General features: G+C 43.9%; 1 protein-coding gene across 1 annotated transcript in view; it reads left to right on the top strand.

The window, feature by feature from the left end:
- The window catches only part of CCDC149 (coiled-coil domain containing 149), a 100,009-nt gene that overhangs the window by 35,209 nt on the left and 38,058 nt on the right, over window positions 1–26,742 (top strand). Inside the window, 1 exon segment of the mRNA XM_082603886.1 lies at window positions 15,722–15,829. Coding sequence (XP_082460012.1) covers window positions 15,722–15,829 — 108 coding nt within the window.

Here is a 26,742-nt window from a genome sequence, read left to right as displayed (position 1 = left end):
TTCGTATTGATGCCTTACAACAACTGGGGGATTAGGGAATCCCAAAATGTATAGAGAAATCTTCTAACTTCCCAGAATCATTTTGTATGACTGGGGGGAGTGGGTGGTAGAGAAATACTGCCTACAGAGAGGGCCTAAGGATTGGGTGAAGGAAACGCAGTGAAGTCTAACAGGGTGGAAGAAGGCACACCAGTTGACTGTGCTCCCTTTCTTTTTGGGAATCCTTTTAGAAAACCACAAGTTGAGAGCACACTGCTAGAGGACTTTAGCTTACTGTTCTGTGGATGGATGCCGTTCTGCTATTTAGCTCCAGCCGCTTCAGACTTTTCAAAGCCATCTCACTAAAACTCATAAGCCATTTATGTTCTTTTCTCCTAAATGGTAACCAACATCGTTTATTGAGTATCCATTTTCCCCACGGATTTTGGATACCCACTTTTAGCAATGGACAAATCCATGTGTATGTGTGTGTGTGTGTGTGTGTGTGCGTGTGTGTGTGTCTTTCTGGACTTTCTGTTCTGTTCCACTGAGCTTCCTGTATTGTCCTGTTAGTACCACATTATTCTGTTTTTGTTTATAATACTTGTAATACCTGTTTGGGCTATTCTCCTTCCCTTTGCTCTTTCTTTTCAGATGTTTCTTGTTTCTTTTTATAGATATAACTGACAAATATTTTATCAAGTCCTCCTCTGATTCCCACCCCCCCAAACCCATACCTATTGGTATTTTGATTGGGGTTTGGTTAAATGTATAGATCAATATAGGGACAGTTAATACTTTTATAGCATTATGTCCAGGAATATCGTACGTCAAATTTTTTAATCCAGTTGCATGCACATACATAGATATATTGCGTTTTAACACTTTCCTCAACTTACAATTGCTCTGTACTGACATACGCTGACTTACAGCACTTTATGGGCTTGAGGGGAGCCTGGATGATGGTGACGTTAGTGCTGTGTGTACCATGTTATGGGAAATGCTCTGCACCAGAACAGGGCTTCAAAACTGGTGGATGAAAATAAGGACACAGGAATTGTTTGCTGTCTTCATAGCTGTAAAGGCTAAGACAACATCCTGTGTTTGTTCATTGATCATATACCTGGCACAGCATATAAACTCCTTAGATTCATTACCTTGTGATTTTCGATGCTGAGTAAACAGTAGACGCGCACGTGCACATATGCACACACACACACACACACACGACGTTCACCCTTAAATAACAACTCAGTCCTATGGCTGTCCTTTCAGTCATTCAGTTCTGCTCACTCCCACACTCCTTTCCTATTTTATTTGATTATTTTGTAATGCTCCAGGTTTGATTTAAAGTCAAAATTGTCTATGGAGCTAATTGATGTGTTTTTTCCCCTAAACAAAATGACATAGAAAGTTAGCATAAATGTTTAAAAAGTGGGATCCTTAATGTGGAATTGCTAATGTTTTTGTTTCTGTGTTTTTGGTGGCTACGAGCCGTCATCTTTGCTGTGATTTTAGAGTTTGTTAGTATTCATGAAGGAGTTTTACGGTGTAAGTGGATTCACGTTCCGTGACTTTATAATAAAAAATTTACATTGACTGAAGAGAATCTGATGAATTCCAGTAAGTCTGTCAAGCTGCATTCTTACAGCTCTAAATAACAAACAAACAAACAAAACAAGTTCAATGTCCTAAGCGCTGGCTTTGTAGCTTTTAATATGGCATTTAGTTTCTGTCCCTTTAGGATTTAGTGTGGTGGTGTGAGCTTGCTCTGCGTTCTTCCTGCCTGGGATGGATGACATAGGACGGACTGGGGTGCAAATGACAGAAATTCTAAACTGCTTAATCAATAAAGGAATCGATGCCCTTGCATAACCACAAGTTGAGAGGTAGTGCAGGTCTCAGATGCCGTACTGTCATCATGTACTCATTCTCTCCTCTCTACCACACTTAGCAAAGAAAAATACAGGATACCCAGGTGAATCTGAATTTCAGATAGACAATGAATACTTTTTTAGTATAAGAGTATATACCATGCAATATTCACGACATACTTATGCTAAAACATTATTGATTATTTATCTGAAATTCACATTGCGCTGGGCATCCTATATTTTATCTGACCACTCTAGCATTATGCCGATTTTAATGTCAGCTTCCTCTTGAACTTAACATCAGCTTTCCTCGAAGCAGGAAAGGCAGAAAACCCAGCCATGGAATATGAGTCCTTCCCTCCAGCTTCACTGGGCCATTGTAGGACGTACTCCCATTCCTGGTCTACTAACATTCACTGGGAGGGTACTATACATTAATGGGCTTAGATTAATCACCTGGGATAGAAGGGCTTAGGGAGCCAGCAATGACACCCGCCAAACTAATTGTGTGGCCTTGGGAAGATTCCTTTGGGTGTCTGAGACTCAGCTTTCACATCTACAAAGTGGGAATAAATATGGTACCCACCACATAGTGTGGCTGTGAGCAACAAATGAGATAACGTACGCAAGTAGAGTCCTTAGCACAGTGCCTGGCACCAGGTGAGCATCAATAAATATTTATCATCTTCTCCTCTTCCTTATCATCCCTTTCTTTTTTTTTTTTTTTTTTTTTTTTTTGCGGTACGCAGGCCTCTCACTGTTGTGGCCTCTCCCGTTGCGGAGCACAGGCTCCAGACGCGCAGGCTCAGCGGCCATGGCTCACGGGCCCAGCTGCTCCGCGGCACGTGGGATCTTCCCGGACCGGGGCACGAACCTGTGTCCCCTGCATCGGCAGGCGGACTCTCAACCACTGCACCACCAGGGAAGCCCCATCCCTTTCTTTTTTAATCAATTATATATTAGTGTGCTGTTGTCAGGACCCTTTTGGTTACCCTTGGCAGCTTGAAATAGCTTGGGCCAAAGAGAAGTTCCTGGCTCATAGGACCTCAAAAGGGTTGGGTAAGCAGCAACCTTGGGCATCAGAAGTGCAGCCAGGCCTCAGGACCAGCTACCACCTGGACTCAGGTGCCCCCAGCTCTCTCCTCTGCCCTCAGCATTCTCTGTGTCAGCTGTCATTTCTTTTTCTGGACCTGCTTTCTCTGTAGAATAGGAAACGTGGCTGCTGACCACATGAGGGCTACAGACCCCACGTCTTTAACCTGTAGGAAAGAGCTGCTCCCTGAATCCCAGGGGAGAGCTCCCCTAGGCCAGGCTCAGGCCAGGGGTCCATTCAGGTCATCTGGGCATGGCCAGGCATCCTGTAGATACAAGGCAGCTTCTACTGTTGTCATGTTGACGGGGTGCTGGGTAGACCGTGTGTTAACCATCTGCTGTACACGCCTTCTTGAGAGAGTCTTGGAATGACAGATAATAACGATGGCAGCCAGTGTTTTTGAGTGCTCACTCTTGCAGTCTGTCAGACCCTGTGCCCAGCATTGCACTGTGGATGATCCCATTTAATTCCCACACAACCATGGGAGTTGGGGGTTATTATTATTATTGCCATCAGACAAACGAGGAAATTTAGTCCTATGATGGTCAAGTAAATTACTTATGTTAAGGGAAATAACATAAGTAATTGGTGGAGCCACAGTTCAAAGTCCTGCAGTCCACTCAGAGCTCATGCTTAGAACTCGCCTTGTAGCTCGGGCGACCAGAGCTTCCGTTTACTCAGGATCATTGCCATTTTTACCTCTTGTCCTGGCATAATTTGTATTAGTGCTCCCTGTACTCTCCAAAGTGTCTTGGTTTGGATGATAAATAATATAGTCATCTTAATTCTAGTAGGGATGCTGTGAGCAGACAATAAACAAAATGATTAAAATATATAGGATGTTAAATGGTAAGCAGTGCAGTGGAGAGAAAAAGATAGCCCAAAGCCAAGGAGGGAATTCTGGCTTAGTAACGGAAGAAGTGTCTTGATTAACAGTGGAGGAAAATAGTTCTAGTATTTGGAAAAATAATCTTTCCCGTTTAAAATATGTTTTCAAATTTTATTTAAATATAGTTAGTTTATTTATAAAAGCATGGGGTTGGTTTTTGGATGAGTGAGGGGGAGTGTTAAGATGTCCTCTTCATTAGCTCATTGTGGAGAAGAAAATGCACCATTGAATTTGCAGGCACTGGTTACAATGAATCTTTCCATTTAGCCTGAAGCAGACAGCTTTGGCATCCATGTATCTGGTACTGGAAAGGAGAGGCACAATTACCTTCTTAACTTTTTCATCAGCAGGAACAGGGGTAGAAGCTTGCACCCTGATCTGGTGTCTCCTGTCTTATATCACATGTTTATCCCAAAGGCAAGACAGTAGGTGAAGTATTTACCCCTCCAGCTGCAAAGCAAAGGTACCTTGTGTAAGCGGAAGGCACTGGAATGAGAACCAGCTGCTGGGGTAACAGATGGGACCTGGGGGTCAAAAGATCCACATATTGGAAAAGGAAAAGATGCCGCCTTGAGCATCTTGTTGCCCATCAGCCTTGAAACCGTGGCTTCCTATTCTTGACTTGAAGGAGGAATTTCTATGGACTCCTCCCCTGCTCATTTCTCAGCTCAGGAGAGATTACTGTCATCACTCTGTTATGGACTGAATGTTTACATCCCCCCAAATTCATATGTTGAAACTCTGGTCCTCAATGTGATGGTATTAGGGGATGGGGCCTCTGGGAGGGAATTAGGATTAGTTGAGGTCATGGGGGTGGAGTCCTCACAGGGGGTTCAGTGTCCTTATAAGAGTCACGAGAGAACTTGCTTTCCCTGCTCTGCTCTCGGCTGTGTGAGGACAAAACAAGAAATCTGCAACCTGAAAGAGGACCCTTCCCAGAACCTGACTGTGCTGACACCCTGATCTCAGATTTGCAGCCTCTAGAACTATGAGGAATAAATTTCTGTTGTTTATAAGCCACCCAGTCTATGGTGTTTTGTTGTAGCAGCTCAAGCTGACTGTAAATGTATTGAGGGTTCTTCTCAAATATAAGTAGAAACAATACCCCATCCTCAGTCTTGGCAGTGCTTTGTGCTTTTCAGAGACCATGTATGCATGTGTGTATGCACGTATATATCTATGTATGTGTGTCACCTCCCAGCTGTCTTCTGCGGCCACACTGCAAGTTAGGTCTTGCGTAAAGTCTCAAGGCAGCGTCATGGGTGGCAGTAGATAAAAGCTTGGGTTCTGGCATCCAATTTTGTGGGTTCAAATATAACACTTCCACTTGCTGGCTGGGTGATCCGGGGCAAGCTGTGTTACCTTTCTGAGACTCAATTTCCTCCTCTCCAAAATGAACAAAAGCATGAGATGTATTCATAAAGTTTTTATAAAGAATCGGTGTGATAATGCTTCTAATGCCCATTGCCTTCTACTTAGTGAGTGCTCAATGGGTGTTGGCTATTTTTTATTTTTCCTGTGACTTGTCCAAGGTCACACAGCAGGTTAATAGAGCAGGCCTAAAAATCCAAATCTGCTCACTTGTAGTTCAGTGTTTTAGTTCAGGGTTTTGTTCCATATTTAACTCTTAGGCTGTGTGAATGGGGAAGAAGCATAATCAACATTTTGGTGTTTTGGGGTTTTTTTTTTTTGCGGTACGCGGGCCTCTCACTGTTGTGGCCTCTCCCATTGCGGAGCACAGGCTCCGGATGCGCAGGCTCAGCGGCCATGGCTCACTGGCCCAGCCGCTCCACGGCATGTGGGATCTTCCTGGACCGGGGCACGAACCCGTGTCCCCTGCATTGGCAGGCAGACTCTCAACCACTGCGCCACCAGGGAAGCCCCATAATCAACATTTAATCCACCCATTTTGGAAGTTCAAAGATGAAGTGCTTTATCCGAAGCCCTCTGCTTAGGAGGGGTTGAGAAGCAGAAACTGAGCTAGGAGTCTTTACCCGTTAGGCCAGTGTTCTTTCCTGTGGCAGCCAATATCTGGCCATAATGTCTGCCTGCTTTTTTGTCTCCTCCTTACAGGGCAGCCAGAACTCTCATGGTTGTAGTTCTAGAAATATGGTTGTCGATCGAGGCTCTCTTTTAGAATTTAGAATCCTTTTTAAAACAACTCAATTTCCAATGGCAAATCATCCGTTGAAGAAGCTGTGAAGAAATCGTGACAACAGTGATTTCACTAATAGCTTCTCGTGGGATATTGAAATGAAAATTTCTTCTTGATACTCCAGGCAGAGCTGTACACAGAGCACCTCTCTGCACTGCAGTGAGAGATCACCAAAAGATCTCAAACAACCCTTTAAATATTTTTCTTTTGCGAAACAAGCAGTTCCTCCAAAGGCGATAAAGGGGAGTTTAAATTATCCTGGGTTAATCTTTTTATAAATTGGGATCCTTTGGGGTCACAGCAACACATTTTTCCCCATGCCAACTCCTCCTTGAATAAACAATCAAACACATCTCTGTCTTTCCCTGTTTTGATTTCAAGCCGAGGTACCACGGGAGGTATTCCTCCTGGTCCAGGAGGGAGCCTTGGCTTTCTTCCCTTAAAAAGTGATGGCTTATTTAGACGGTGACATGCACCAGGATGACAACCCTGGAGAAATCAGAGCACACAGTGGCCCTTTGTGGGATGGGAGGGAGCCTTTTACTTCAATAGAAAAGTCTCCTTGGTCAATCTTATTTTAGTCCCCCGTGACCACAAATCAGAGCAACTTTGTCTATGCATCTCGGTTTGATGCTCAGAACCTAAAACTTCCTTCACAGATCTCAAGTGCTTTGGGATGTTTCTTTTTATACCACTTCGAACAGTACAACTTCACTGTTACACCGGGGAAGCTGGGAAGAAATCCAGGGTTCAGCCTGCGGGAGTCCTCCCCAAATCACAATAACAGTAATTTCATTCTTAGCATTCACACCTCCTGCTCAGAAGCCCTTCGGATCCTTGCAGTGATTTTTGTCAGGAAGGTGAGAGCATCCCCCAACTTAAACATGGGGGAATTTAGGCTCAGTGAGTCTAAAGAACTTGGGAACTATTAAGGGAGCCACTAAGTGGCAGATGCGGAGCCATAATGGCCAAGATTAAGTAAACATTTATTTAAATAGCAACCTCCTAAACCTACTGAAGAGCATTTGCCTGTGAGCCTGGAAATGCCTGCATTGGGAAGTGTGTGCTCACCATGTCGGTGGGGTGAGAGTAGGCTGCCGAGGGCTCCTTGCACAGCCAAAAACTGTGTGTGGAATGAGTTCTTGGGTGGTTGTTTCTTGTAAATAAGAAAGCTGTCACTGTAGCAGAGGTCATCGCTTGGGCAGTTGCTATGAATAGGGGGCGCTTGCTCAGCAAAGCAAGTTTCACTCTATTACTATTAACAGAGAAGTCACCGTAGACCAAAGCAGTGGAGTAGAAATTGCAATTAAATTTGCTATCAATCACGCTGCTCAAGTACACTCCACGTTTTATCAAACATTTTTTTTTCACATATTCTTGCTTAATCGAGTACTTTACCTTATTGAAGGTGTGAGTTTAAAGGATTCAGGGGTCAACACCGTGTAGTAGAGGAGCATTTTCTAAATCTGGTCTCTTTTTCTCTCTTACACCCTTTTTTTTTCAAAACAAAACAAAGCAAACAAACAAAAAACTCTCCTTGAGGAAGTGCCTAGGCCAAGGTTTTACCTGTCTCTCTCCTATTTTTTTCCCCTCCCGTTTTTGCATTGAGTTTTAATATGTCAGCAAGTTGAGAAGGAAGTTATAGGATTTTCTGGTATACATCATTTTTACATTATGATGGAGAATGACTTTTCCATGGCTAGGTTACTGAAGTGGTGTATATCCAATAAATTACAAAGATTTCAGGGTGACTTGAGGGATAGTAACCGGAATGTTGCCCCTTTCCCCTCCTGGTGTCTGGGCTGAATTATTTAAGGACTTAGGAGAAAACACATGGCCTGCCCGTTTTACTGCCCTTCCCAATGTCTGGCTAGTGCAAGGTTGGAAGGTTAATCTTAAACTTTTCATCACTTTCTTTCATTTTATTTTTATCTGTTGGAGAGGAAAAGCTTTTCCTCTACCCTCTTAGGTTCAGTGCATGGAGGCCTGCAAATTTAACTGACAAAAGACAGATTAACAGGAGAAAAAAGCAAACAATTTCATGAATATTTTACATGCACAGGAGTTCACAGAGAAGAAGTGAAATTCAAAGAAGTGTTTAGACTCCGTGGCTTATATAGCATTTTAATAAAAGAGAGGGGGTTTGGGCCTTAAGGGATGATAAACTGTGGGAAAGTGACTAGGAGATATATGGGAAACTAATGGAAGATAGGGTTTTATTTTAGTTAGGTTTGTTTATGCAGACTCATCATGGACCAATGCTCTGTGTCCAGTGATTAGAGTTGCTATTCTCTTCCTGGTACGGAGGGGATGGGACAACTCACAAAGGGAAATGTATGCCTTTATTTTTAGGCTGAAAAGGGGAGGGAAGAATATTCTCTGTATCTTGTGATTCTCAGTTGCCTTCAGATCAAAATAATCCTCATGGCATAGGAGCATATTTTGGGGTGGCAATATTCTGATCTTATCATATCCAACTTTTCATTTCTTACATCAGGGAGGAAAATGGTATATAGTGGATCCTTTTCTCCCCATCTAAAAGATTTAGGGCTGTTTCTTACAACTGGTATCTTGAACTCCCCCTTCCTTGTAAACCAGTCTTGGTTACTTGATCATTGAAAACAGAGTTCTTTCACAGAGACTGTCATTGCCAAATGTGATGTACCATTAAAAAAAATCTCCTACCACTTCTTATAAGTTTCAAAAATGTATTGCATCTGTAGTATAAATTTGGATGTATTTTGTGACATTCATTCATAAGGGAATTCAAATACAGTGGTAGAGGCAAGATCTAGAGTTTAGGATGTAGCAGCACCTGAAGAAAGGGAGATCCCCCTGTCCCCATTACTAATCTGCCTCAGTGAGAATTTCCACAAAAAGGCAGAGAGGTTGGGGCGAGATGCACACAGTTCTCTCAACTCCCAGATCTCTGCCTTTGCAACAACTGTCAGGACGTGTAGTCTTCATCTGTGTGCAGAGAGAAATTCCCCGAGCCTCAAAGTCCCCACACCAGGGGCTGGCCTTGGCGGCGTACTACTGCAGACATCCGTTGTAATTGGGGGTTGACTTGATCCTTGACAAAGGAACGTGTGTTGGAATGGACAGCTGTAATGTCCTTTTGGCCTTGGGCCTCCCAGCTATGTTTTCATCAAATCTGTCTTCTCTCCCTTTCCCATCACAGTTTTAATAGATAAACTCCAAGCTAGAAAGAGTGACTTGAGTATATAGATTCTACAATATGCTCCAGGATATTCAACATCCCACTATTATCTGAGAGAAAATGTCAACCTTTTAACGTCAGCCCTGGCTATATCTGAATATTTAAAAGAGGCTTCTTTTGAAACCTTTTCATGTTTTGCTATTTATGCTACCCACCCTGCCCCAGAGATTTAGAGGAAATAATCTCTAGGTTTTGTTTTCCTTACCTGTGAAATCCTTTCGAGTGTTAGACGGTCTACCACTTTTTTCCTGACATTTCCTTTACATAGGGCTGCTATTCTAAACTGATGGTCACAGAGTCCTTCTCAATAACACAGAGACAAAACGGTCTGCATAGCTGATAAATTATAAGCCGGCGCCGTGTGTTAGCTTGATGGATGGTTATAGTGAATGTGTGTGAGTCATGGGTGTTTTTTTTGGTAAAAAGAATTATGTGAACTTTTCTCCTCTATTTTGAGTGCTTTGAAATGTACTACGTTTCTTTCTTTTCTTTTCTTTCTTTTTTTTTTTTTTTTTTTTGTTCTTTAAGGTGTATGTCAAGGAACTAGGCACCATATCAGAATAGTCATTTTCTAGTTTTCAAAGTTATTGTTTGGGAGTTGAGGAGGTGGAAGGACTGAATAGAAAAGAATTGTGTGTTGACAAGTAAGCCAGCCTGTGAAATGTGAAAGAAAATTACAGTCACCTGCTTTAAAAGGGGGGTCTCCCTCACCCTACCCTACCCCAGGGGGTCAATTTGAAATCTGGGGTAGATTTACAGTGAATCCCCTTGGAGGCGATGTGATTCTAATTAACCATTGCTTTGCAGCTACTGTAGAAATGCTTGAGTTTATTTGGGTAGATTTCTTTTCGGCCAGGCTGCAGAGTAAATAATGTTTGACAGTCACATCACTGGGTCTCTGACTCGCTGTCTCCTAAAGCAGTGCTGTCCTTTGCTTCATGTGTCACTGGGACCTTTGATATATAACACGTGGGTGCCTGCTTTGCTGTAACATCCAAATACCGGGGAGTATCGCTGGGCTCAGTGCTATTCAAAGTGGGGCCTGAGGACCAGTGCCAGGCTGCAAGCTGCCCTTTCTGGTCCCTACGACAAGATGAGGGCAGAAATTGAGAGGAAGGGCTCAGAAACTTTTCTAGCAATCTGACAGTATGTAGGATTTTACGTCAGGTGAATCTAACAAACACTTGGGGCCCTGATGTCTTCTTAAATTTGTTTTCCTAGGAATGGATTTTTATTGTATTTTGCACAAGTACTGATCTGTGACAGATCGGAGGTCGAGGTCTTTCACCACTGATAGTTTGAGTTGTACGGGTTTAGCTCTTGTGGTTTCATTGGTGAGCAAATGTCAGGGTCTTCCCACCCACCTGAGGGGCTCAAGCCACTGTTGATTCAAAAAGGGAAGGTTAGGGACGTTTCAGATTTTTTTTTTTTTTTTTGGTCTTTTGTTAAATTTTTCACTGTTGCTCTTTTTATTTATTTATTTATTTTTATTTTTTGCTTTATAACAAATTTAATCAGTTATACATATACATATGTTCCCATATCCCCTCCCTTTTGCGTCTCCCTCCCACCCTCCCTATCCCACCCCTCCAGGCGGTCACAAAGCACCGAGCTGATCTCCCTGTGCTATGCAGCTGCTTCCCACTATCTATCTACCTTACGTTTTTCACTGTTGCTCTTACAAACATTTCTTTCTGAACACCTCTTCCACTGTTTAAGAAAAGCAGGCTCCTGTGAAGGTGAATTTTGCTGTGTCTCCTGCAGATGGGGTGCTGAGATGCAGTGTGCAGGTGGCAGCAGGCTCGCGGAGGCCACTTTTAGCCGCATGCCAGCACCTGCCCCGGGTGGCTTCTCCCGCCCCACCTCTGAGCCAGTCCCTCCAGCCTGGGGGTCCTGTCCCTCCACCTGGGGGAGGGATTATGCTTGCTGAGCTAATGTCTGGGAAGTGTTCTGGAGTTCCCGGAAGGAAAAGGAGAGGCCGCCCACTTGTGATACCTTGTGCTAAGGCAGGAGAGCTGCAGGACAGAGGGGAGGAACCAGGAAAAGAAAATTGAGAATTGAATCATCTCCACTTCACTGCAGTCCCTGGGGTCCGCCTGCTCTAGTGGCCTTGAACTGCTTTCCAAAGTGGACATCTTGTGATGTGAGGGGGAGAAGGAGAGAGGGAAGCTGCTTGCCTTTGCACCTATCTGGAACTTTCTCCGGGATATCCACAAGGCTCACGCTCCCTCCTTTTTCTTTCTTTCTTTCTTTTTTTTTTTTTTTTTTTTTTTGCGGTGCACGGGCCTCTCACTGTTGTGGCCTCTCCCGTTGCGGAGCACAGGCTCCGGACGCGCAGGCTCAGCGGCCATAGCTCACAGGCCCAGCCACTCCGTGGCATGTGGGATCTTCCCGGACCGGGGCATGAACCCGTGTCCCCTGCATTGGCAGGCGGCCTCTCAACCACTGTGCCACCGGGGAAGCCCTCTCCCTCCTTTTTCAAGTCTTGGTTTAAGACTTGAAGTGTGGCCTTCGCTGTGACGCCTTCTGTGGCCTTTCCCCAGCACACACTGTTTCCTTTACCTGCTATATTTGTTTCCATAGTACTTATCATCCAGCTCCTCGGTCATTATTCATTTTGTTGTAATATAATGTAATTAATATAATATTATCTATTAAAATGTAGGTCTACAAGGGCAAGAGGCTTTGTCTGTAGGGCTCACTGCTGTATCTCCAGAATCAAAAACAGTGCCTGACACATAGTAGGCACTCCATAAATATTTGTTGTATAAATGAATGGATGAATAAGTGAAGGGGCAGGATGACAAGGGAGCCAGCTGTGTCCAAGGAGCCATTCGGCCAGATGCATCCAACTGTCCACTGAGTGATCGAATTGGAGCCACTGGAAGGGCAGAGTCAAGGGGAGGTGACCAGCATTTAACCAGTGCCTACTGTATACCAAGCACTGTGGTAGGCATCCTAGGTTCATTATTCAATGTAAGTATCAAATTACTGCATGAAGTATGTATGGTTAGCTCCATTTTATAGGTGGGGAAACTCAAGAGGTTAATAATCTTACCCAAGGTCACCCAGCCCAGTAAGTGGCAGAACTGGCATCCAACTTAGTGTATCTGATTCCAAAAAGAAATTTGAACATTTCCAAAAAAAGTCAGTGGATCACAGTGCCTCTTGTCTTTTTGCTTTCCTGCCTGTAAAATGAGGATTAATTTTCCTCATCCTTCACCAAATTTTTATCTGATGAGAATGGAAATCTGGGACAGTTGAAACACAACTATTACAAGATATGAGCTTTGCAAATATGGGGCTGAGAATTAGATCACATTATTGAGTAATGTTCACAAATAAGTGAGTGGAAATCAGAGCTAGATTAAATCCAGCCAGTGGGGATGAGTGGGGTTTCTATGCAACGCTGCATGCCAGGCACTGGTTTCAGTATTTTATTATTCCAGATATTTCCCTAGGCTGAGACCACAACCTCCAGACTCAGCATATTATCTTTCACTTAAGATATATTTATGGAGCATCCACTAGGTGCTTGGGGTAGACCAGTAGAGAGAACAAAGTTCCTTGCCCTTCATGGAACTTCTGTCTTAGTAGGGAGAGAGAGATAGGAAATAAACAGTAAGTAATAAACGTATGTAAACATATGGCAATAAACTATAAAGTAAATTACATGGTATAGTAAGAGATGGTAAGTGCTATGGAAATAAAAAGTAGTGTAGGGGAAAGGGCTTGGATGTCCAGCGGGGAGGTGGCCAGACTGCAGATTAGATCAAGTGGTCCAGGTGGGCCCTGTTGAAACGGTGCAGTTTGAACGAAGACCTGAAATAGGCAAGGGAGTGAGCCAAGAGGTATCCTGGAGGGAGAGCAGTCCAGTCCAGAGAAAAGGCAGAGAGAGCAGCGCTGATATGGGCTCCTGCCTGCTATATGTGGGGAACAGCCAGGAGGTAAGCTTCAGGGGAGCTGAATGGGGGGCTACCTTGATGGTGGAGACACTGGATATCCCGATGGATGGAATATGGGAGATAAGACAAAGTGAGGAGTCCAGGATAAGCCAAGGTTTAATCTTTATATTCTTTCACTTTATTCCCTTTTGATTACCTAACATAACTCAGTATTCCCAAAAGTATTAGCATCAAAGTCTTTGGAGATTTAGCCACTGTAGTTGTACTCGTCTGCAATGTCTCTGGATTTGGGTTTCTTCAGCTATCACATGGAGGGAATCTAAAAGATAACTTTCTAATCCCTTGTGTGACTGTTTCTGAAAGATTCCTTTTTAGGAGTCATATTCCAATTGCTGGCTTGCTTCCCTCCCTCCTTCCTTCCTCCATTTATTCATCATGGGTCTTTAAAACATTTGCTGGAATAAGAGCACTTCCTGGAGCCATGTACATGGAGGCTGAGAAGGGAGAAAAAGAGAATCTCTGCCTTTCAATAGCTCATTTCTTCTTGCTGAGGTTAGATAAGAGTGCAATAAGCAAGGTGAGAATTAGATCAAATTAGCAAAATTCAAATAGTATAGAAGCAGCAGCCATGGAGGTAAAGTGGAATAGTAAGTTAAAGGCTTGAGTGGATAAAAGCATGTAGATAGTTTGGGAGCATATGCAAGTTCAGGTTCAGGGAACCTGAGAAGGGTGAGAGCATGGTAAAGGGTGCTTGCGTGCTCCCGGGAAAGGGGCTGAGATGTGTCGATGAAGCTGGACTGAGAGGGGGAGGGGTTCTGGTGGAGAACTGCGCACTGGGGCCAGAGGGATCTGCTCTGAGCAGGAGGCAATCTGAAGGAAGGGATGACATCATGAAGATGGACTGGAAGGCACTCACCCTGGCTGTTTGGTACTCTAGGAGCTAGAACAGGGGAATAAGGAGGTGAGAAAAACAGCCCAGGAGACTGTTGAATTACCTCTGGATCCTGATGTCTGAAATCGTGACACCTCACTGGTCTCTTCTCTGGCTGACAATTTTGATCAAAATTCTGGGCATTAAGGTGGCAAAGAAAAGTTCATTAAACACGATCTATTTGAAGAAAAAAAAAAACTATCCAAACAAGGAAATGAAATTATCCAAACAAGGAAATGAAATGTTTCCTATATTGTTGACCCAAAGTTAGAATTGAACTAAGACCACTTGCAAGAGTTTTTGTGAGCAGCTCTTAAATTAAAAACAAACAAAAAAACCCAACTCCTCCATCACTTGTCTGTGAGCCATTCTGGAAACAAAGAACATCCCCAAATTGAGGTTCATGGCCAACTTTATTTCTCTCCATGCAGTTGTAGTGGTGTGATTTGCACACTTGCTGCATTCGTACATGTGTTTATTCTAATGGTTCAGCTGGGCTTGGATGCTGGCTGCAATAAGCCTAAGAAAGACCCGCATTTCTCCACTCCTCCGTTTCTGATTATATTTCATAATGTGTTAATATTTGCAGGCTAATCTTTTTTTTTTGAAATCTACCTTTTATTTTTATTTATTTATTTTTAACATCTTTATTGGAGTATACTTGCTTTACAATGGTGTGTTAGTTTCTGCTGTATAACAAAGAGTGAATCAGATATACATATACATATATCCCCATATCCCCTCCCTCTTGCATCTCCCTCCCTCCCACCCTCCCTATCCCACCCCTCTAGGTGGTCACGAAGCACTGAGCTGATCTCCCTGTGCTATGCGGCTGCTTCCCATTAGCTATCTATTTTACGTTTGGTAGTGCATATATGTCCATGCCACTCTCTCACTTTGTCCCAGCTTACCCTTCCCCCTCCCCGTGTCCTCAAGTCCATTCTCTATGTCTGTGTCATTATTCCTGTCCTGCCTCTAGGTTCTTCAGAACCCTTTTTTTTTTTTTTTTAGATTCCACATATATGTGTTAGCATATGTTTTTCTCTTTCTGACTTACTTCACTCTGTATGACAGACTCTAGGTCCATCCACCTCACTGCAAATAACTCAATTTCATTTTTTATGGCTGAGTAATATTCCATTGTATATATGTGCCACATCTTCTTTATCCATTCATCTGTCAATGGACATTTAGGTTGCTTCCATGTCCTGGCTATTGTAAATAGAGCTGCAATGAACATTGTGGTACATGACTCTTTTTGAATTATAGTTTTCTCAGGGTATGTGCCCAGTAGTGGGATTGCTGGGTCGTATGGTAGTTCTATTTTTAGTTTTTTAAGGAACCTCCATACTGTTCTCCATAGTGACTGTATCAATTTACATTCCCACCAACAGTGCAAGAGGGTTCCCTTTTCTCCACACCCTCTCCGGCATTTATTGTTTGTAGATTTTTTGATGATGGCCATTCTGACTGGTGTAGTTTTGATTTGCATTTCTCTGATGATTAATGATGTTGAGCATCCTTTCATGTGTTTGTTGGCAATCTGTATATCTTCTTTTGAGAAATGTCAATTTAGGTCTTCTGCCCGTTTTTGGATTGGGTTTTTTGTTTTATTGATATTGAACTGCATGAGCTCCTTGTAAATTTTGGAGATTAATCCTTTGTCAGTTTGCAGGCTAATCTTGCACAACTATTGAGAGATTCTCAGGACCGAAATAAACATCTGGGAGAAGAAATGAAAGAACTTCAGCAAAGGCTTGGAGAAGTCCAGGGCGACAATAAGGTACCGTGAATATTTTAAAGGCAAAAACCTCTCCTGAGTAATTTTGTGCCAGAGGTTTATGTATGGTGCATCAGAAGAATATAATGCAGCATTTGCGGAAAAATTTGTTATAGATTTTTACATTTGCAATGAAAATTCACAGTTTAGCATTTCTTATCTTTATTACCTTCCCTTCGCGTGTGTGCACGCACACGTGTCTGTGTGTGTTTCTGGGTTGCTCTAAAATATTGTCACAACCCACTGTAGAAGTTTCATTACGTTCAGCTTGGTGCTGAATTACATTGTGGTTGAGGGCAAAATAAAGCCCAAATGCTATGCTTTCTCCTTTCTATACAAATAATGGATTTGTGGCTCAGATGATTTGGAATTATTCACATTCAGTTTTGAATTTTAAGTAGTCATCCTACTAATTATGTTCACATAACCAATTTATTTTATTGCTAAATTTGGCAATTTGTATGGAACATTGCTCAAAATCCACTGCTTGGTATTAATCAAACTCCCCTGTTGGCAACGTTAATTATAAAATATGAACTCATATACTCCAAACTAAATGTGAGCACTGTCTCTCCCAGCTGAAGCTGTGAACAAAAGTACAATTGAGAAAAGGAAGAAAAACTACCGAAGTTTAATTCCATCGCCCCCAAATCATTTCCCATTTTGCCAATAGATTCAATTTCAACTTCTTGCCAGAGCCAGCTTTCCCAACAGGGATGGCCTTTGGAGTTTCACTCAAGCAAACTACATGGTGGGGAGGAGGTACTTTCTTGGGCAATGTCTTTTGAATGGTACCAGATTCCCTGACAAATGATGGGGATGTTTGTTGTTCCTGGGAGTCACTGGTTATTGGAAGGCACCATTTTGAAAGATGCTCATTCTTTAAAAAAAAAAAAAAAAATGTATGGATGTGTCTGGATTATCTCGAGAACTCTTCCATGACAAAGGGCAGAAAGGATTGTGTGCTTACTGCTGGCTTAAGGGGCTCAATCTAAGGGCATACTGGTGGGACTTCCCTGGTGGTCCAGCAGTTGAAACTCCACACTTCCACTGCAGGGGGCACGGGTTCAATCCCTGGTCGGGAAACTAGGATCCCGCATGCCACGAGGTGTGGTGAAAAAGTAAAAAAAAAAAAAAAAAAAAAAAAAAAAAAGGGCATACTGGGAAGTCTTCTTTACATAGCCACTTGTCCCCTTAGTCTGCCTTTAAAAAAATTTTTTTAATCCTCTTGGATTTAACATACTATATTTGAAAAATATTTCATGACTATTCTCCATCATGAAATAGGGAGTGGGTGAGAATGCTAAGAAGGGTGCTAATTAACCCTGGACAAGCTAATTGGGCCTCTCAAAAGGATTTGAGCTCTGTAACCTAGGTGTCTGGTCAATAATTAAAGGCCAGGCCTTCTTAGGTGTTATCAAATGATAGCATCAGGGCAAGTTTTTCTAGAGAGTAAAATCAAGTATGTGCAATCATTTCCTTTTAAACCCATAAAAATACTGCAGGAATTTTGGAGAAGTTATAAATCCAGAAAATACTGAAACATTTTGAAATGTGATTTTTGGAGTCATGATTCTTCTTGACTGATTTTTTTTTTCTTCTTCTTTTCTTTTCGTTTTTATTTTCTGAGTTACCCCCCACCACCACCTCCAACTGTCCTAAACACACCTCTGCCTCATCTTTTGGTCACTTTTAATTGTATCGCCTTGTAGGCCTGAGATATTTTAGGAATTGACATTTGCAACTGATATTTCGAGGAAAGAAAGGGAGGGTATGTGTGCATGAGTGTGTGTGTGACTGTAACGCTAAGCGCAGGTCTGGGGCTGCTTTTGCATTGGCACCATCTGAGCTTCATGATTTGCTTGTATTCTGGGTCTTTATTCCAGTAGCTGGACACATTTATCAAACTTGGTTTTCTCACTCAAGGTTTAGAATTTAGTGACTCATATTCATGGCCTGTGAAGTAATATGCCTGCCAGCAGATGCAGGCAAGATGTTAAAATGTTCAGTAGACCCTGTATCTCAGTCTCCAGTCCTCTCCTCCTCAAAAAAGACCAACTACAGTGAGCCCCAGAGACTCTGTTTATTCTCATTTGCATCTAAAGTTATAGGGCTGGTTTATTTTCATCCCCCCTGTGAGTCACGGTCATCCTCCCCCCCCCACCCCACCCCCAGTCATCAACATTAAGGCCGGATGACTCATTCAGTAATGACACCAGCCATCTTGAGAAACACAGAGGCCTCTCTTGAAGGGTGGCTGTGACTGTGTGGTGGAGAATGGGTTAACCCTTCCTTTGCTCTTTTATTCATCGTGTCACAGCTCCAACCTTTCCATCGCTATCGGAATCTAGTCCCACCTCCTTACTATGATGTGCTCGGCCCTCCATTATCTGGACCCTCCTGATTTTTCCAGCCACATCTGTTGACATTAGTCGCCTCACACTTCAGTTCTGCAGGGCTAATTTCAGCCCCTCAGCTGAGCCATACTGAGTTGTGCCTCAGGGCCTTTGCACCTGCTGTCTGCTCTCTGGAACACTCTTCCCCTTTACTTCTGTAAACTCCTGCTCATCTTTCAGGTCATAGGTCAAATGTAGCCTTCTCCAACTCTCAGGGGCAGGTCCTGCACACACCCACAGTGCCCTGCTCTTTTCCCTCTGCTTGTACTTGTTTGGCACCCCTCCCCCAAAGGTAAACTCTTTGCAGGCCAAATTCCTGTATCCGTAGGAATTTGCATCTTAGTTCGTGATACACACACATTATTTAATAGATCTTTATTGAAGGAATGGAATAGGATAAATGAATGAGTGAATGAATAAAGGGAATGCAAAAAGGAGCAAAAAGGTTCAATAAAGAGGAAGAGGAAAAGAAAAAGGAAGAACACATGAAAATAGCAGACTGACTGCCCCTCTGGTTGTCATCACTAACTCTCTTTGTGGGCTAAGGAGTAGTTTAGAAACCTGGAGAAAGGAGTTAGAAAAGCAAACTATTCCATCTGAGAAAAAGCAGAAGAAAGCCAAACCTAAGGTGTGAGACCTTAGGGAGCCCCTGGAAAGGTCAGGGGGTCTGATGCTGAGCCTTAGTGGATGTGGGGTAAGGGTCCTGCTCCTAGGCTGGTTCAAGCCTGTTAAATTCAATAATACTTAGTAATGGATGTTGTGGGATTCCTAACTCCTCCCATTCCGAACAGAAGGGCTTGTGGCATTACTTTATGAGCAACTATTAAAGTGGAAGTTTTTTATCTCCAAGTTGTCATTTTAACTGATGACCCTTAGCCATATTTTGGGAAGCCCAGATTCTAGATGTTAAGTACATTTAAGAAACAAGGTGATAGGAAATTACTTGCCTTGGCTATTTTAAGGTAGACTAATTTTTCCATTTGTTCAGCTAGAGCCTTGTAACCCTACGTGCCATAAAGCATTTTCAAACAGCCTCTTGAAAGATTTGTTGCCACCCTGTCTTACAAGCAGCTTAGCACTCACACAGGGTTGGAGGTGGAGGGTGGGATTCCATGATTAACAAACCTATTATCTCTCTGAGCAGCACCCCAATCGAGGCTTCTGGACAGACACAAAGCCCCAGTTCAAACCAGACGAGAGGTGGGAAAAGGGAAGCCTAGTAGACACCCTCCCCTTCCTTGCTAATAATAGCTCTGAAAGGTTGAGGAGGGAAGGGAGAACTCACACCTCCACAAATCACCCTGGGGAAAGCTTTTCATGAGGGTGGGTTGCCCAGGGTTCTTTGTGTGGCAGTCTGTGAGGAATAAGGACCAATTACGTGGAAAACCCAGGCAATGCTAGGGCCTCAAGTGTGGAGAGCAGCCCACCCAGAGAGTTACAGCTCCCCTTCTTGCCCCAGAGGCATGCCTGCTTCCTCTTCTGGGCATTAAGAAAAGAGTGGATTTAGGGAAAGGGGACCGGGGTGGGGGGAAAGGAGGCCTCTGAGAACTTAAGGATCAGTAAGAGGCAGTCCACAGAGCTAGCAGAGCACACTTGAATCACAGATATCCAGAGGTGAGCTGGTGAACCAGCTCTTCTGAAGAGGAAGCCTGGCTGGTAGCACTTTACCAATTTCCCTGGTGTCAATACTGATGCCATGGCATTCAAATATCAGGCTAACAAAGTGAAGTCACTGAACTGGGAGTTAGAAAGCTTGACACTCCAGAAAGAGCTAGCTCCAGCCTCCCACTGCCAAGTGGTATAATCTAGAATAGTCCAAGAGGTCCATCTTTGGAAACTGCTAGACCCAGGTTTATATTCTAACTCTGCCAGTTATTATTTGTGTGGCCTTGAGCAAGTCAGTTGTCTCTCTAGACCCCAGTTTCCTCATCTGTAAAATGGGAGTAATGATACCTCACATAGAATTGCTGTCAGGTTTCATCGTTATTCATCAATACATAATTGGGGACTGATTAATGTTCTAGGAGCTGTGACTACGTCAGGAATAAGAAAAACAAGGTGCGTGTTCTCACAGAGCTTATAGTCTAGTTGGGGAGACAGAGAATAAGAAAATAAAATACTTATGTAAGATCATCAGACAGTGGTTAGCACTGGGAAGAAAAGAAAGCAGGAGATTTAATGGTTTGGAGTGTGTGTGTGCATGCAATATTATGTTTATAAAGGGTGTAGCATAGTACCTGGCATCCAGTAAGCACTCCATAAAGGGTAAACATTGCTGGTGTCTTTAGCACAACCTGGGCCCACATCGGCTTAGTATCCTCTTGTATCAGAGTTCCACCAGGAATCTCAAGGTCTTCCTTTCTGTTGATCGACTGTTTCCAGTGAACCCCGGGGGTATGTGCCTCCCAACAGAGACAGAGACTGGGGGTAAGAAGCCTGGCATCTGGCAAATGGATCCCCAAAACTCAGCCCTCCTTATCACCACCCGACTTTATTATTTATCACCACCCCAAACATTATTGCTTTGGTGTCACGCTCCCAGAAGCTTCCTTGCATTTTGTGTACCCTTGTGGAATAAGCACCTAATAGAACAGGCCAGGAGCAGCATCTCATGTTCCTGCTGGGTTTCCTTGTCTGCTTGCTTTTATTTTTCCTTCATTTTACAGATTATGGCACTTTAAGTGCAGAAGAACAATAATGCAATGGGAAGTACTCAAAAGCAAGGAACTTCAGGTGGACAGTGTCAGGCAGTCACATTTCCTGGGCCCCTGCTGGCCAATTTAAATGTAACTGTTTGCAGTCGTGCATAAACATGGGGTTTTGCCCTTAATAATGAGCTTTATGTTACACCAGCTGAAGGTCTTTAAGTACCTCTGTTTTATCTGGTGTTGGCCCCATAAAATAATAGACCCCTTCTGTGAACGTACCTCTAATGATGTGGGACTTTTGGAAGGATTCAGCAAGCAAACCAATTAAGTCAAAGCTACCAGCCAATACCGGCAGACCAATGAGCATGCAGGTGACTAATTAAAGTATACTCTGTTAAAAAATAAAAGTGTTCAGCTTGGATGTTTGTAAGAGTCCAGGATGAGGGATTAGAGAGCTCTTTGTAAACATTTCGTCTTTATGCTTCAAAGGAGCACAGAGATGTCCTAGCTTGTGGGAAACCCGGATGAAGAGGGCACTCTAATGAAAAGCTCTCACCTTGGGACATTATAGAAATTAATTACAAAGAATTAAAGTGAGTGATAAGGGCCCTTCACCTGCTCCAGTCCCATCGTATCTTATTCTAACTGGGATCTTGATGGTGAAACACAGGCAACGCTCAGCAAGCAGCCAGACTAGTTCAACATTTCCTAATGTTTTATTGTCAGATGAATTAAGCAAATGAATTTGGTCTCAGACACCATATTTGAGCTTATTCTGGCTTATATGAGCACACAGCCCGGGTAGACCAAGCAACCAAAACAGTGTGGTTTTGGACATTCATCCCCTAGATCATGCACTGTAATTACACTTTGTAGAGAACTGATTCTGAAAGATATCTCTGCCTAAGACTTATTTTATAGTACACCATACCCAAATTACACTAAAATGAAAACAAATTGAAGCAGCTTTAAAACTGCTTGGTGTGGGCTTCCTTGGTGGTGCAGTGGTTGAGAGTCCGCCTGCGGATGCAGGGGACACGGGTTCGTGTCCCGGTCCGGGAAGATCCCACATGCTGCGGAGCGGCTGGGCCCATGAGCCATGGCCGCTGAGCCTGCGCGTCCGGAGCCTGTGCTCTGCAACGGGAGAGGCCACAACAGTGAGAGGCCCGCGTACCGAAAAAAAAAGCTGCTTGGTGCAACTCTCTAAAGATTGTCGCTCAATGTGTTCTGAACTATCTGAAGGTAATTCAGGGGCTTCCTAGCTGTGTAACCTTGGGCCAGTTGCTTGACTTCTCTGTGTCTTCAGTTGTTCTCATCTATACAATGGAGATAACAGTAGTACTTGCCTATGGAGGGTAGTTCAGTTCAATTCATTTCAATGCATCTTTATTGAAGACTCAACTCTATGGTCTGGGAATAGGGTAGTAAACAAAACCAATGAGTTCCTGCCTTCATGGAGCTTCTATTCTAGGGGGCACAGATGGGCAGTAAGCAAATAAACAAATTAATATATGATATTACACAGATTCTGAGAGGCACAGGTTTTCACATTTGAACATCTCTGATGTAGTTATTGGTATCATGTAGTGATGATTGGTATTTTTCAGTCTTTTTGGTCATGCATAGTGGTGGGTCTTAGAGTTGATAGAGTCTTATATTTGATGAAATGCAGTATAATGTGTCAGAAGGTGCTAAGTGCTCAACAAGTTACCGCAGGCTAGGGGGCTGTACAGTGCAGCCTGGGCTGCCGGGGATAGGGGAGGGGGGCAACTACTTACACTGGGTGGTCAGGAAGGCATTTCTGTTGACACACCCTTTACTCAGAGGCCTGAAGGAAGTGAGGTGGGAGGTGGTCAGATAACGGGGGGATGAGGTGCAGAGACCCTGAGTGAGCGAGCTTGGGTGACACAGGCACGACATAGGGGGCCAGCGTGCCTTCTGTGAGGATTAAATACAGAAAGTTATACAGGACACTTAATGCAGAACACACTCCACAGGGGGAGCGCCAGGCAGTGAGTGCTATCATCGGTGTGGAGAGAGGCCGCAGAGCATCCACTCCAGAACCCTCGCCTGCCTGGGGTCAGCTCCTGGCCCTGCCATTTCTAAGGTCTGTGACGTGAGCAAGTTACTCCACCTCTCTGTGTCTCTGCTTCTCTTCTGACAATGGGGACTGTAACAGTGCATCACAGAGTGTTTGTTGGACTTACTGGGGCAATGTGTGTAAGCACCTAGGACAGGGCTTGTTGTGTTAAGGGTGAGGGGACACTGCAGCCTCCTGATGTGAGCATGGGCCCAGGCAAGGAGCCCTGGTTTCAGAGCGCTGCAGCAGCCCCTATGAGCTTCTCCCCTATGAGGAGGACGGGGCAGTGTCTGCCTCCCGGGGTTGGGAAGCCCCTCATGAGAGACTTCCTGTATTTAAGATGTATCTGAGGACTCCCTGCGGTTAGCCAGACACTACTATGGGTGCCACCTATTTCAGTGTGTATGAACAGCCAGGTTCCTGCAGTGGAGCTGACAGGGGGAGGGACAATCAGATGAACCAGGTGATTTCTGGCAGTATGATGAAGGCAGTGGGGCCCTTGAAGGTGAACTGCTTCAGCGACAGTGTCCAGGGAAGACCTCTCAGAGGAGGTGACATTTGATCTGTGACCTGAAAGAGACAAAAGAAGTGGGTTCTGGACAGACCTGTGGGCAAGCTGCTCAAGGGCAGAGCAAGTGCAAAGGCGCAGAGGCAGGCAGGAGCAGGTTGTGCTTGAGGCACTGAAGGAAAGCCAGTGTGGCCAGCAAACAAGGGAGGTGGTTGGAGGTTGGGTTGGGAGGTGGGCAGGGGCAGCTCATGCATCAGCAGCTCTCATAAGGGCTTTGCCATTTATTCCAAATTTATTCCATTACAGTGAAAAGCCGCTGGAGGTATCGTGTGTAAGGAAAGCTTATAGCATGTTGTTTGGCCCAAGTTGGGTGCTCGTTAACTGGGAAATATTGACACACATTAATGAGTGTGTGCCTGATAATCTCCAGAGCCTGGGAGGAAGAATATGAAAACTGCTGGGTTTCTTTTTTAAGTGACAAATTCTTTTGTTTAAAGCTAGAACTAGATTTGCCATATAGGTTTAGGAATTTGAACTTTGGTATACACAATAGAGTTGCCTACTTGGAGCCTTTTAAAGCTCTCCTGTCTAATTTTATCAAGGGTATTTCAAAAGGTCAGGGGGCAGTTGGAGAGGATGTGGAGAAAACCAACAGGAAAAGTAAAGAAAAGATAGGCAGGACCTTGTTTATTAAGTCGCCCAGCACAACACTGGCAGATGAATGTTTGATAAATGGCTTTTGGTGTTGACCTCTCCCTAGGCGTGCTATTTGCAGCAGTACACAAGGACCAGGGGTGAGGAAGGGCTAACATCCACTCCTATTAATTCTTGCATCTGATCTTCCCAGTAACTCTGACAAATAGAGAGTCACTGTATAAGAATTATAACCATACCAGCTATAACTGGGGATTGTACTTTTAAAGCTCTTCAAAGAGTGATTATTGCATTGTATCTTCACATTGCAAGGATGTAATCCCCCAGAGCTGGAGTTGTGCAGTGCACAGGCCGGGCAGTCATACATAGCTGTTCTGTCTACAAGATAGCTTTTATTCTTACTGTAGACTGAATGTGCCCCCACCCCAAATTCATATGTTGAAACCTGATCCGAAATGTGATGGTATTAGGAGGTGGGGGCTTTGGGAAGTGATTAGGTCGTGACAGCAGAGCTCTCATGAATGGGATTAGTGCCCTCATAAAAGAGACCCCAGTGAGCAATTTTGCCCCCTCTGCCATGTGAGGACACAGTGAGAAGACAGCTGACTATGAACCAGGAAGTGGGCCCTCACTAGACCACAAACCTACCAGTGTCTTGATCTTGGACATCCTAGACTCCAACTGTGAGAAGTAAATGTTTGTTGTTTATAAGCAACTCAGTCTATGGTATTCTGTTATAGCAACCTGAACAGACTAAGACAGGAGTTGGTACTAAGACGTGGGGTGCTGCTATAACAAATACCTAAAATGTGGAAGCAGCTTTGGAACTGGGTAGTGGGTAGAGGCTGGAAGAGTTTTGAGGTTCCTGCTTGAAAAAGCCTGTTGTCCCTCACAGCATTGCTGTGAATGGACCATTAAGGGCAATTCTGGTGAGGACTCAGAAAAAAAAAAAAAAAGAGAGCTGTGGAGAAAGCGTCCATCTTCTTGGAGAATACTTAAGTCATCCTGAACAGAATGTTGGTAGAAATATGGACAGTAAAGGCCATTCTGATGAGGCCTCAGATGGAAATTAGGAACACGTTATTGGATGCTGGGGAAAAGGCCATCCTTATTATAAAGTAGCAACAATCTGGCTGAACTGTGATTGAGTTCTATTGTTTTATGGAAGGTAGAACTTGTGAGCAATGAAACTGGATATTTAGCTGAGGAAATTTCTAAAAAATGTGTTGAAGGAGCAGGCTGGTTTCTCCTGACTGCTTATAAAATGTGAGAAGAGAGAGATGATTTGAAGAAGGAATTGTTCAGCAAAGAGGAACCAGAATTTAAAGATTTGGAAAATTCTCAGCCTGTCCATATTGCAAAAAAATGAGAATGCTAAGGGTGTTGGCCAAACAACCATTTGGTAAGGAGATTAGTATGGATTAGAGGCCGGGCGCTATTTTTCAGGGCAAGAGAAGAATGACATGGAAGGTAACTCAGAGCCCAGCAAGGCTGCCACTCCCGCCACAGGCCTAGAGTGCGTGGCTCTGGGGGACAGAATACCTTCACCTGGGTTAGAATGGAGGGGGCCTCCTAGAGCCCCAGGGCTGAGACCCCAACCCAGCAGAGCTGCAGGGCACCAGAGCAGAGCCACTGCAGGGCTGTCCTGCCAAGCCTTAGTGGTGATGTTGCCAGTGGGCCTGGAAGGCAGAGCATCGAGCCAGAGGATTAGTCCTGAGCTTTAACATTTAACGTTGTTTGATCTGTTAGGTTTTGGACTTACTTGAGACCTGTCACCCCTTCCTTCTTTCCTATTTCTGCCTTTTGGAATGGGAATGTCGCTCCTGCGTGTGTCCCACCTTTGTATTTTGGAAGCACATAACTTGCTAGGTTTCACAATTTCACAGGTGGAGAGGAGTTTGCCTCAGGATGCATCTCACCTTGAGTCTCACCCATACCTGATTTAGATGATATTTAGATGAGGTTTTGGACTTTAGACTTAAGAGTTGATGCTGGAACCAGTTAATTCTTTGGGGGTTATTGGGATAGAGTAAATATATTTCATGTGTAAGAAGAACATGAATTTGGGGGTGATCAAGGGTGGAATGCTATAAACTGTGTCCCCTCCCCAAAATTCATATGTTGAAAAGTCCTCCCCAGTGTGATGGTATTTGGAGGTGGGAGCCTTTGGGAGGTGGTTAGATCATGAAGGTGGAGCCCTCATGAATAGGATTAGTGCCCTTATAAAAGGGACCCTAGAGAGCTCTCTCACCCCTTCCTCCATGTGAGGACACAGAAAAAAGACAGCCATCTATGAACTAGGAAGCAGGCTCTCACCAGACACCCAACCTGCTAGCACCTTGATCTTAGACTTCCCAGCATCTAGAACTGTGAGAAATAAATGTTTGTTGTTTATAAGCCATGCAGTCGATGGTAGTCTGTTATAGCAGCCTGAATGGACTAAGGCAATCTCCACTTTCAAAAACACTAAAGTCACTTGGGGCTCCGTGAGACTAGATAACAGCCAAAGACATGTGACTAGGACCAGCAGATACAGGATCTGAACACAGACTACACCTGGAGAATAATAGCTGCTCCTGCCACCAGCTGCCTTCCTCCCACTGTCTGTTGGGGAAAATGGATTCAGGCAA

This window comes from Mesoplodon mirus, assembly GCF_964341445.2.
Source record: "Mesoplodon mirus genome assembly, chromosome: 2".
Classification (NCBI taxonomy): domain Eukaryota; kingdom Metazoa; phylum Chordata; class Mammalia; order Artiodactyla; family Ziphiidae; genus Mesoplodon; species Mesoplodon mirus.
This window is presented reverse-complemented; position numbering and strand designations above follow the sequence as displayed.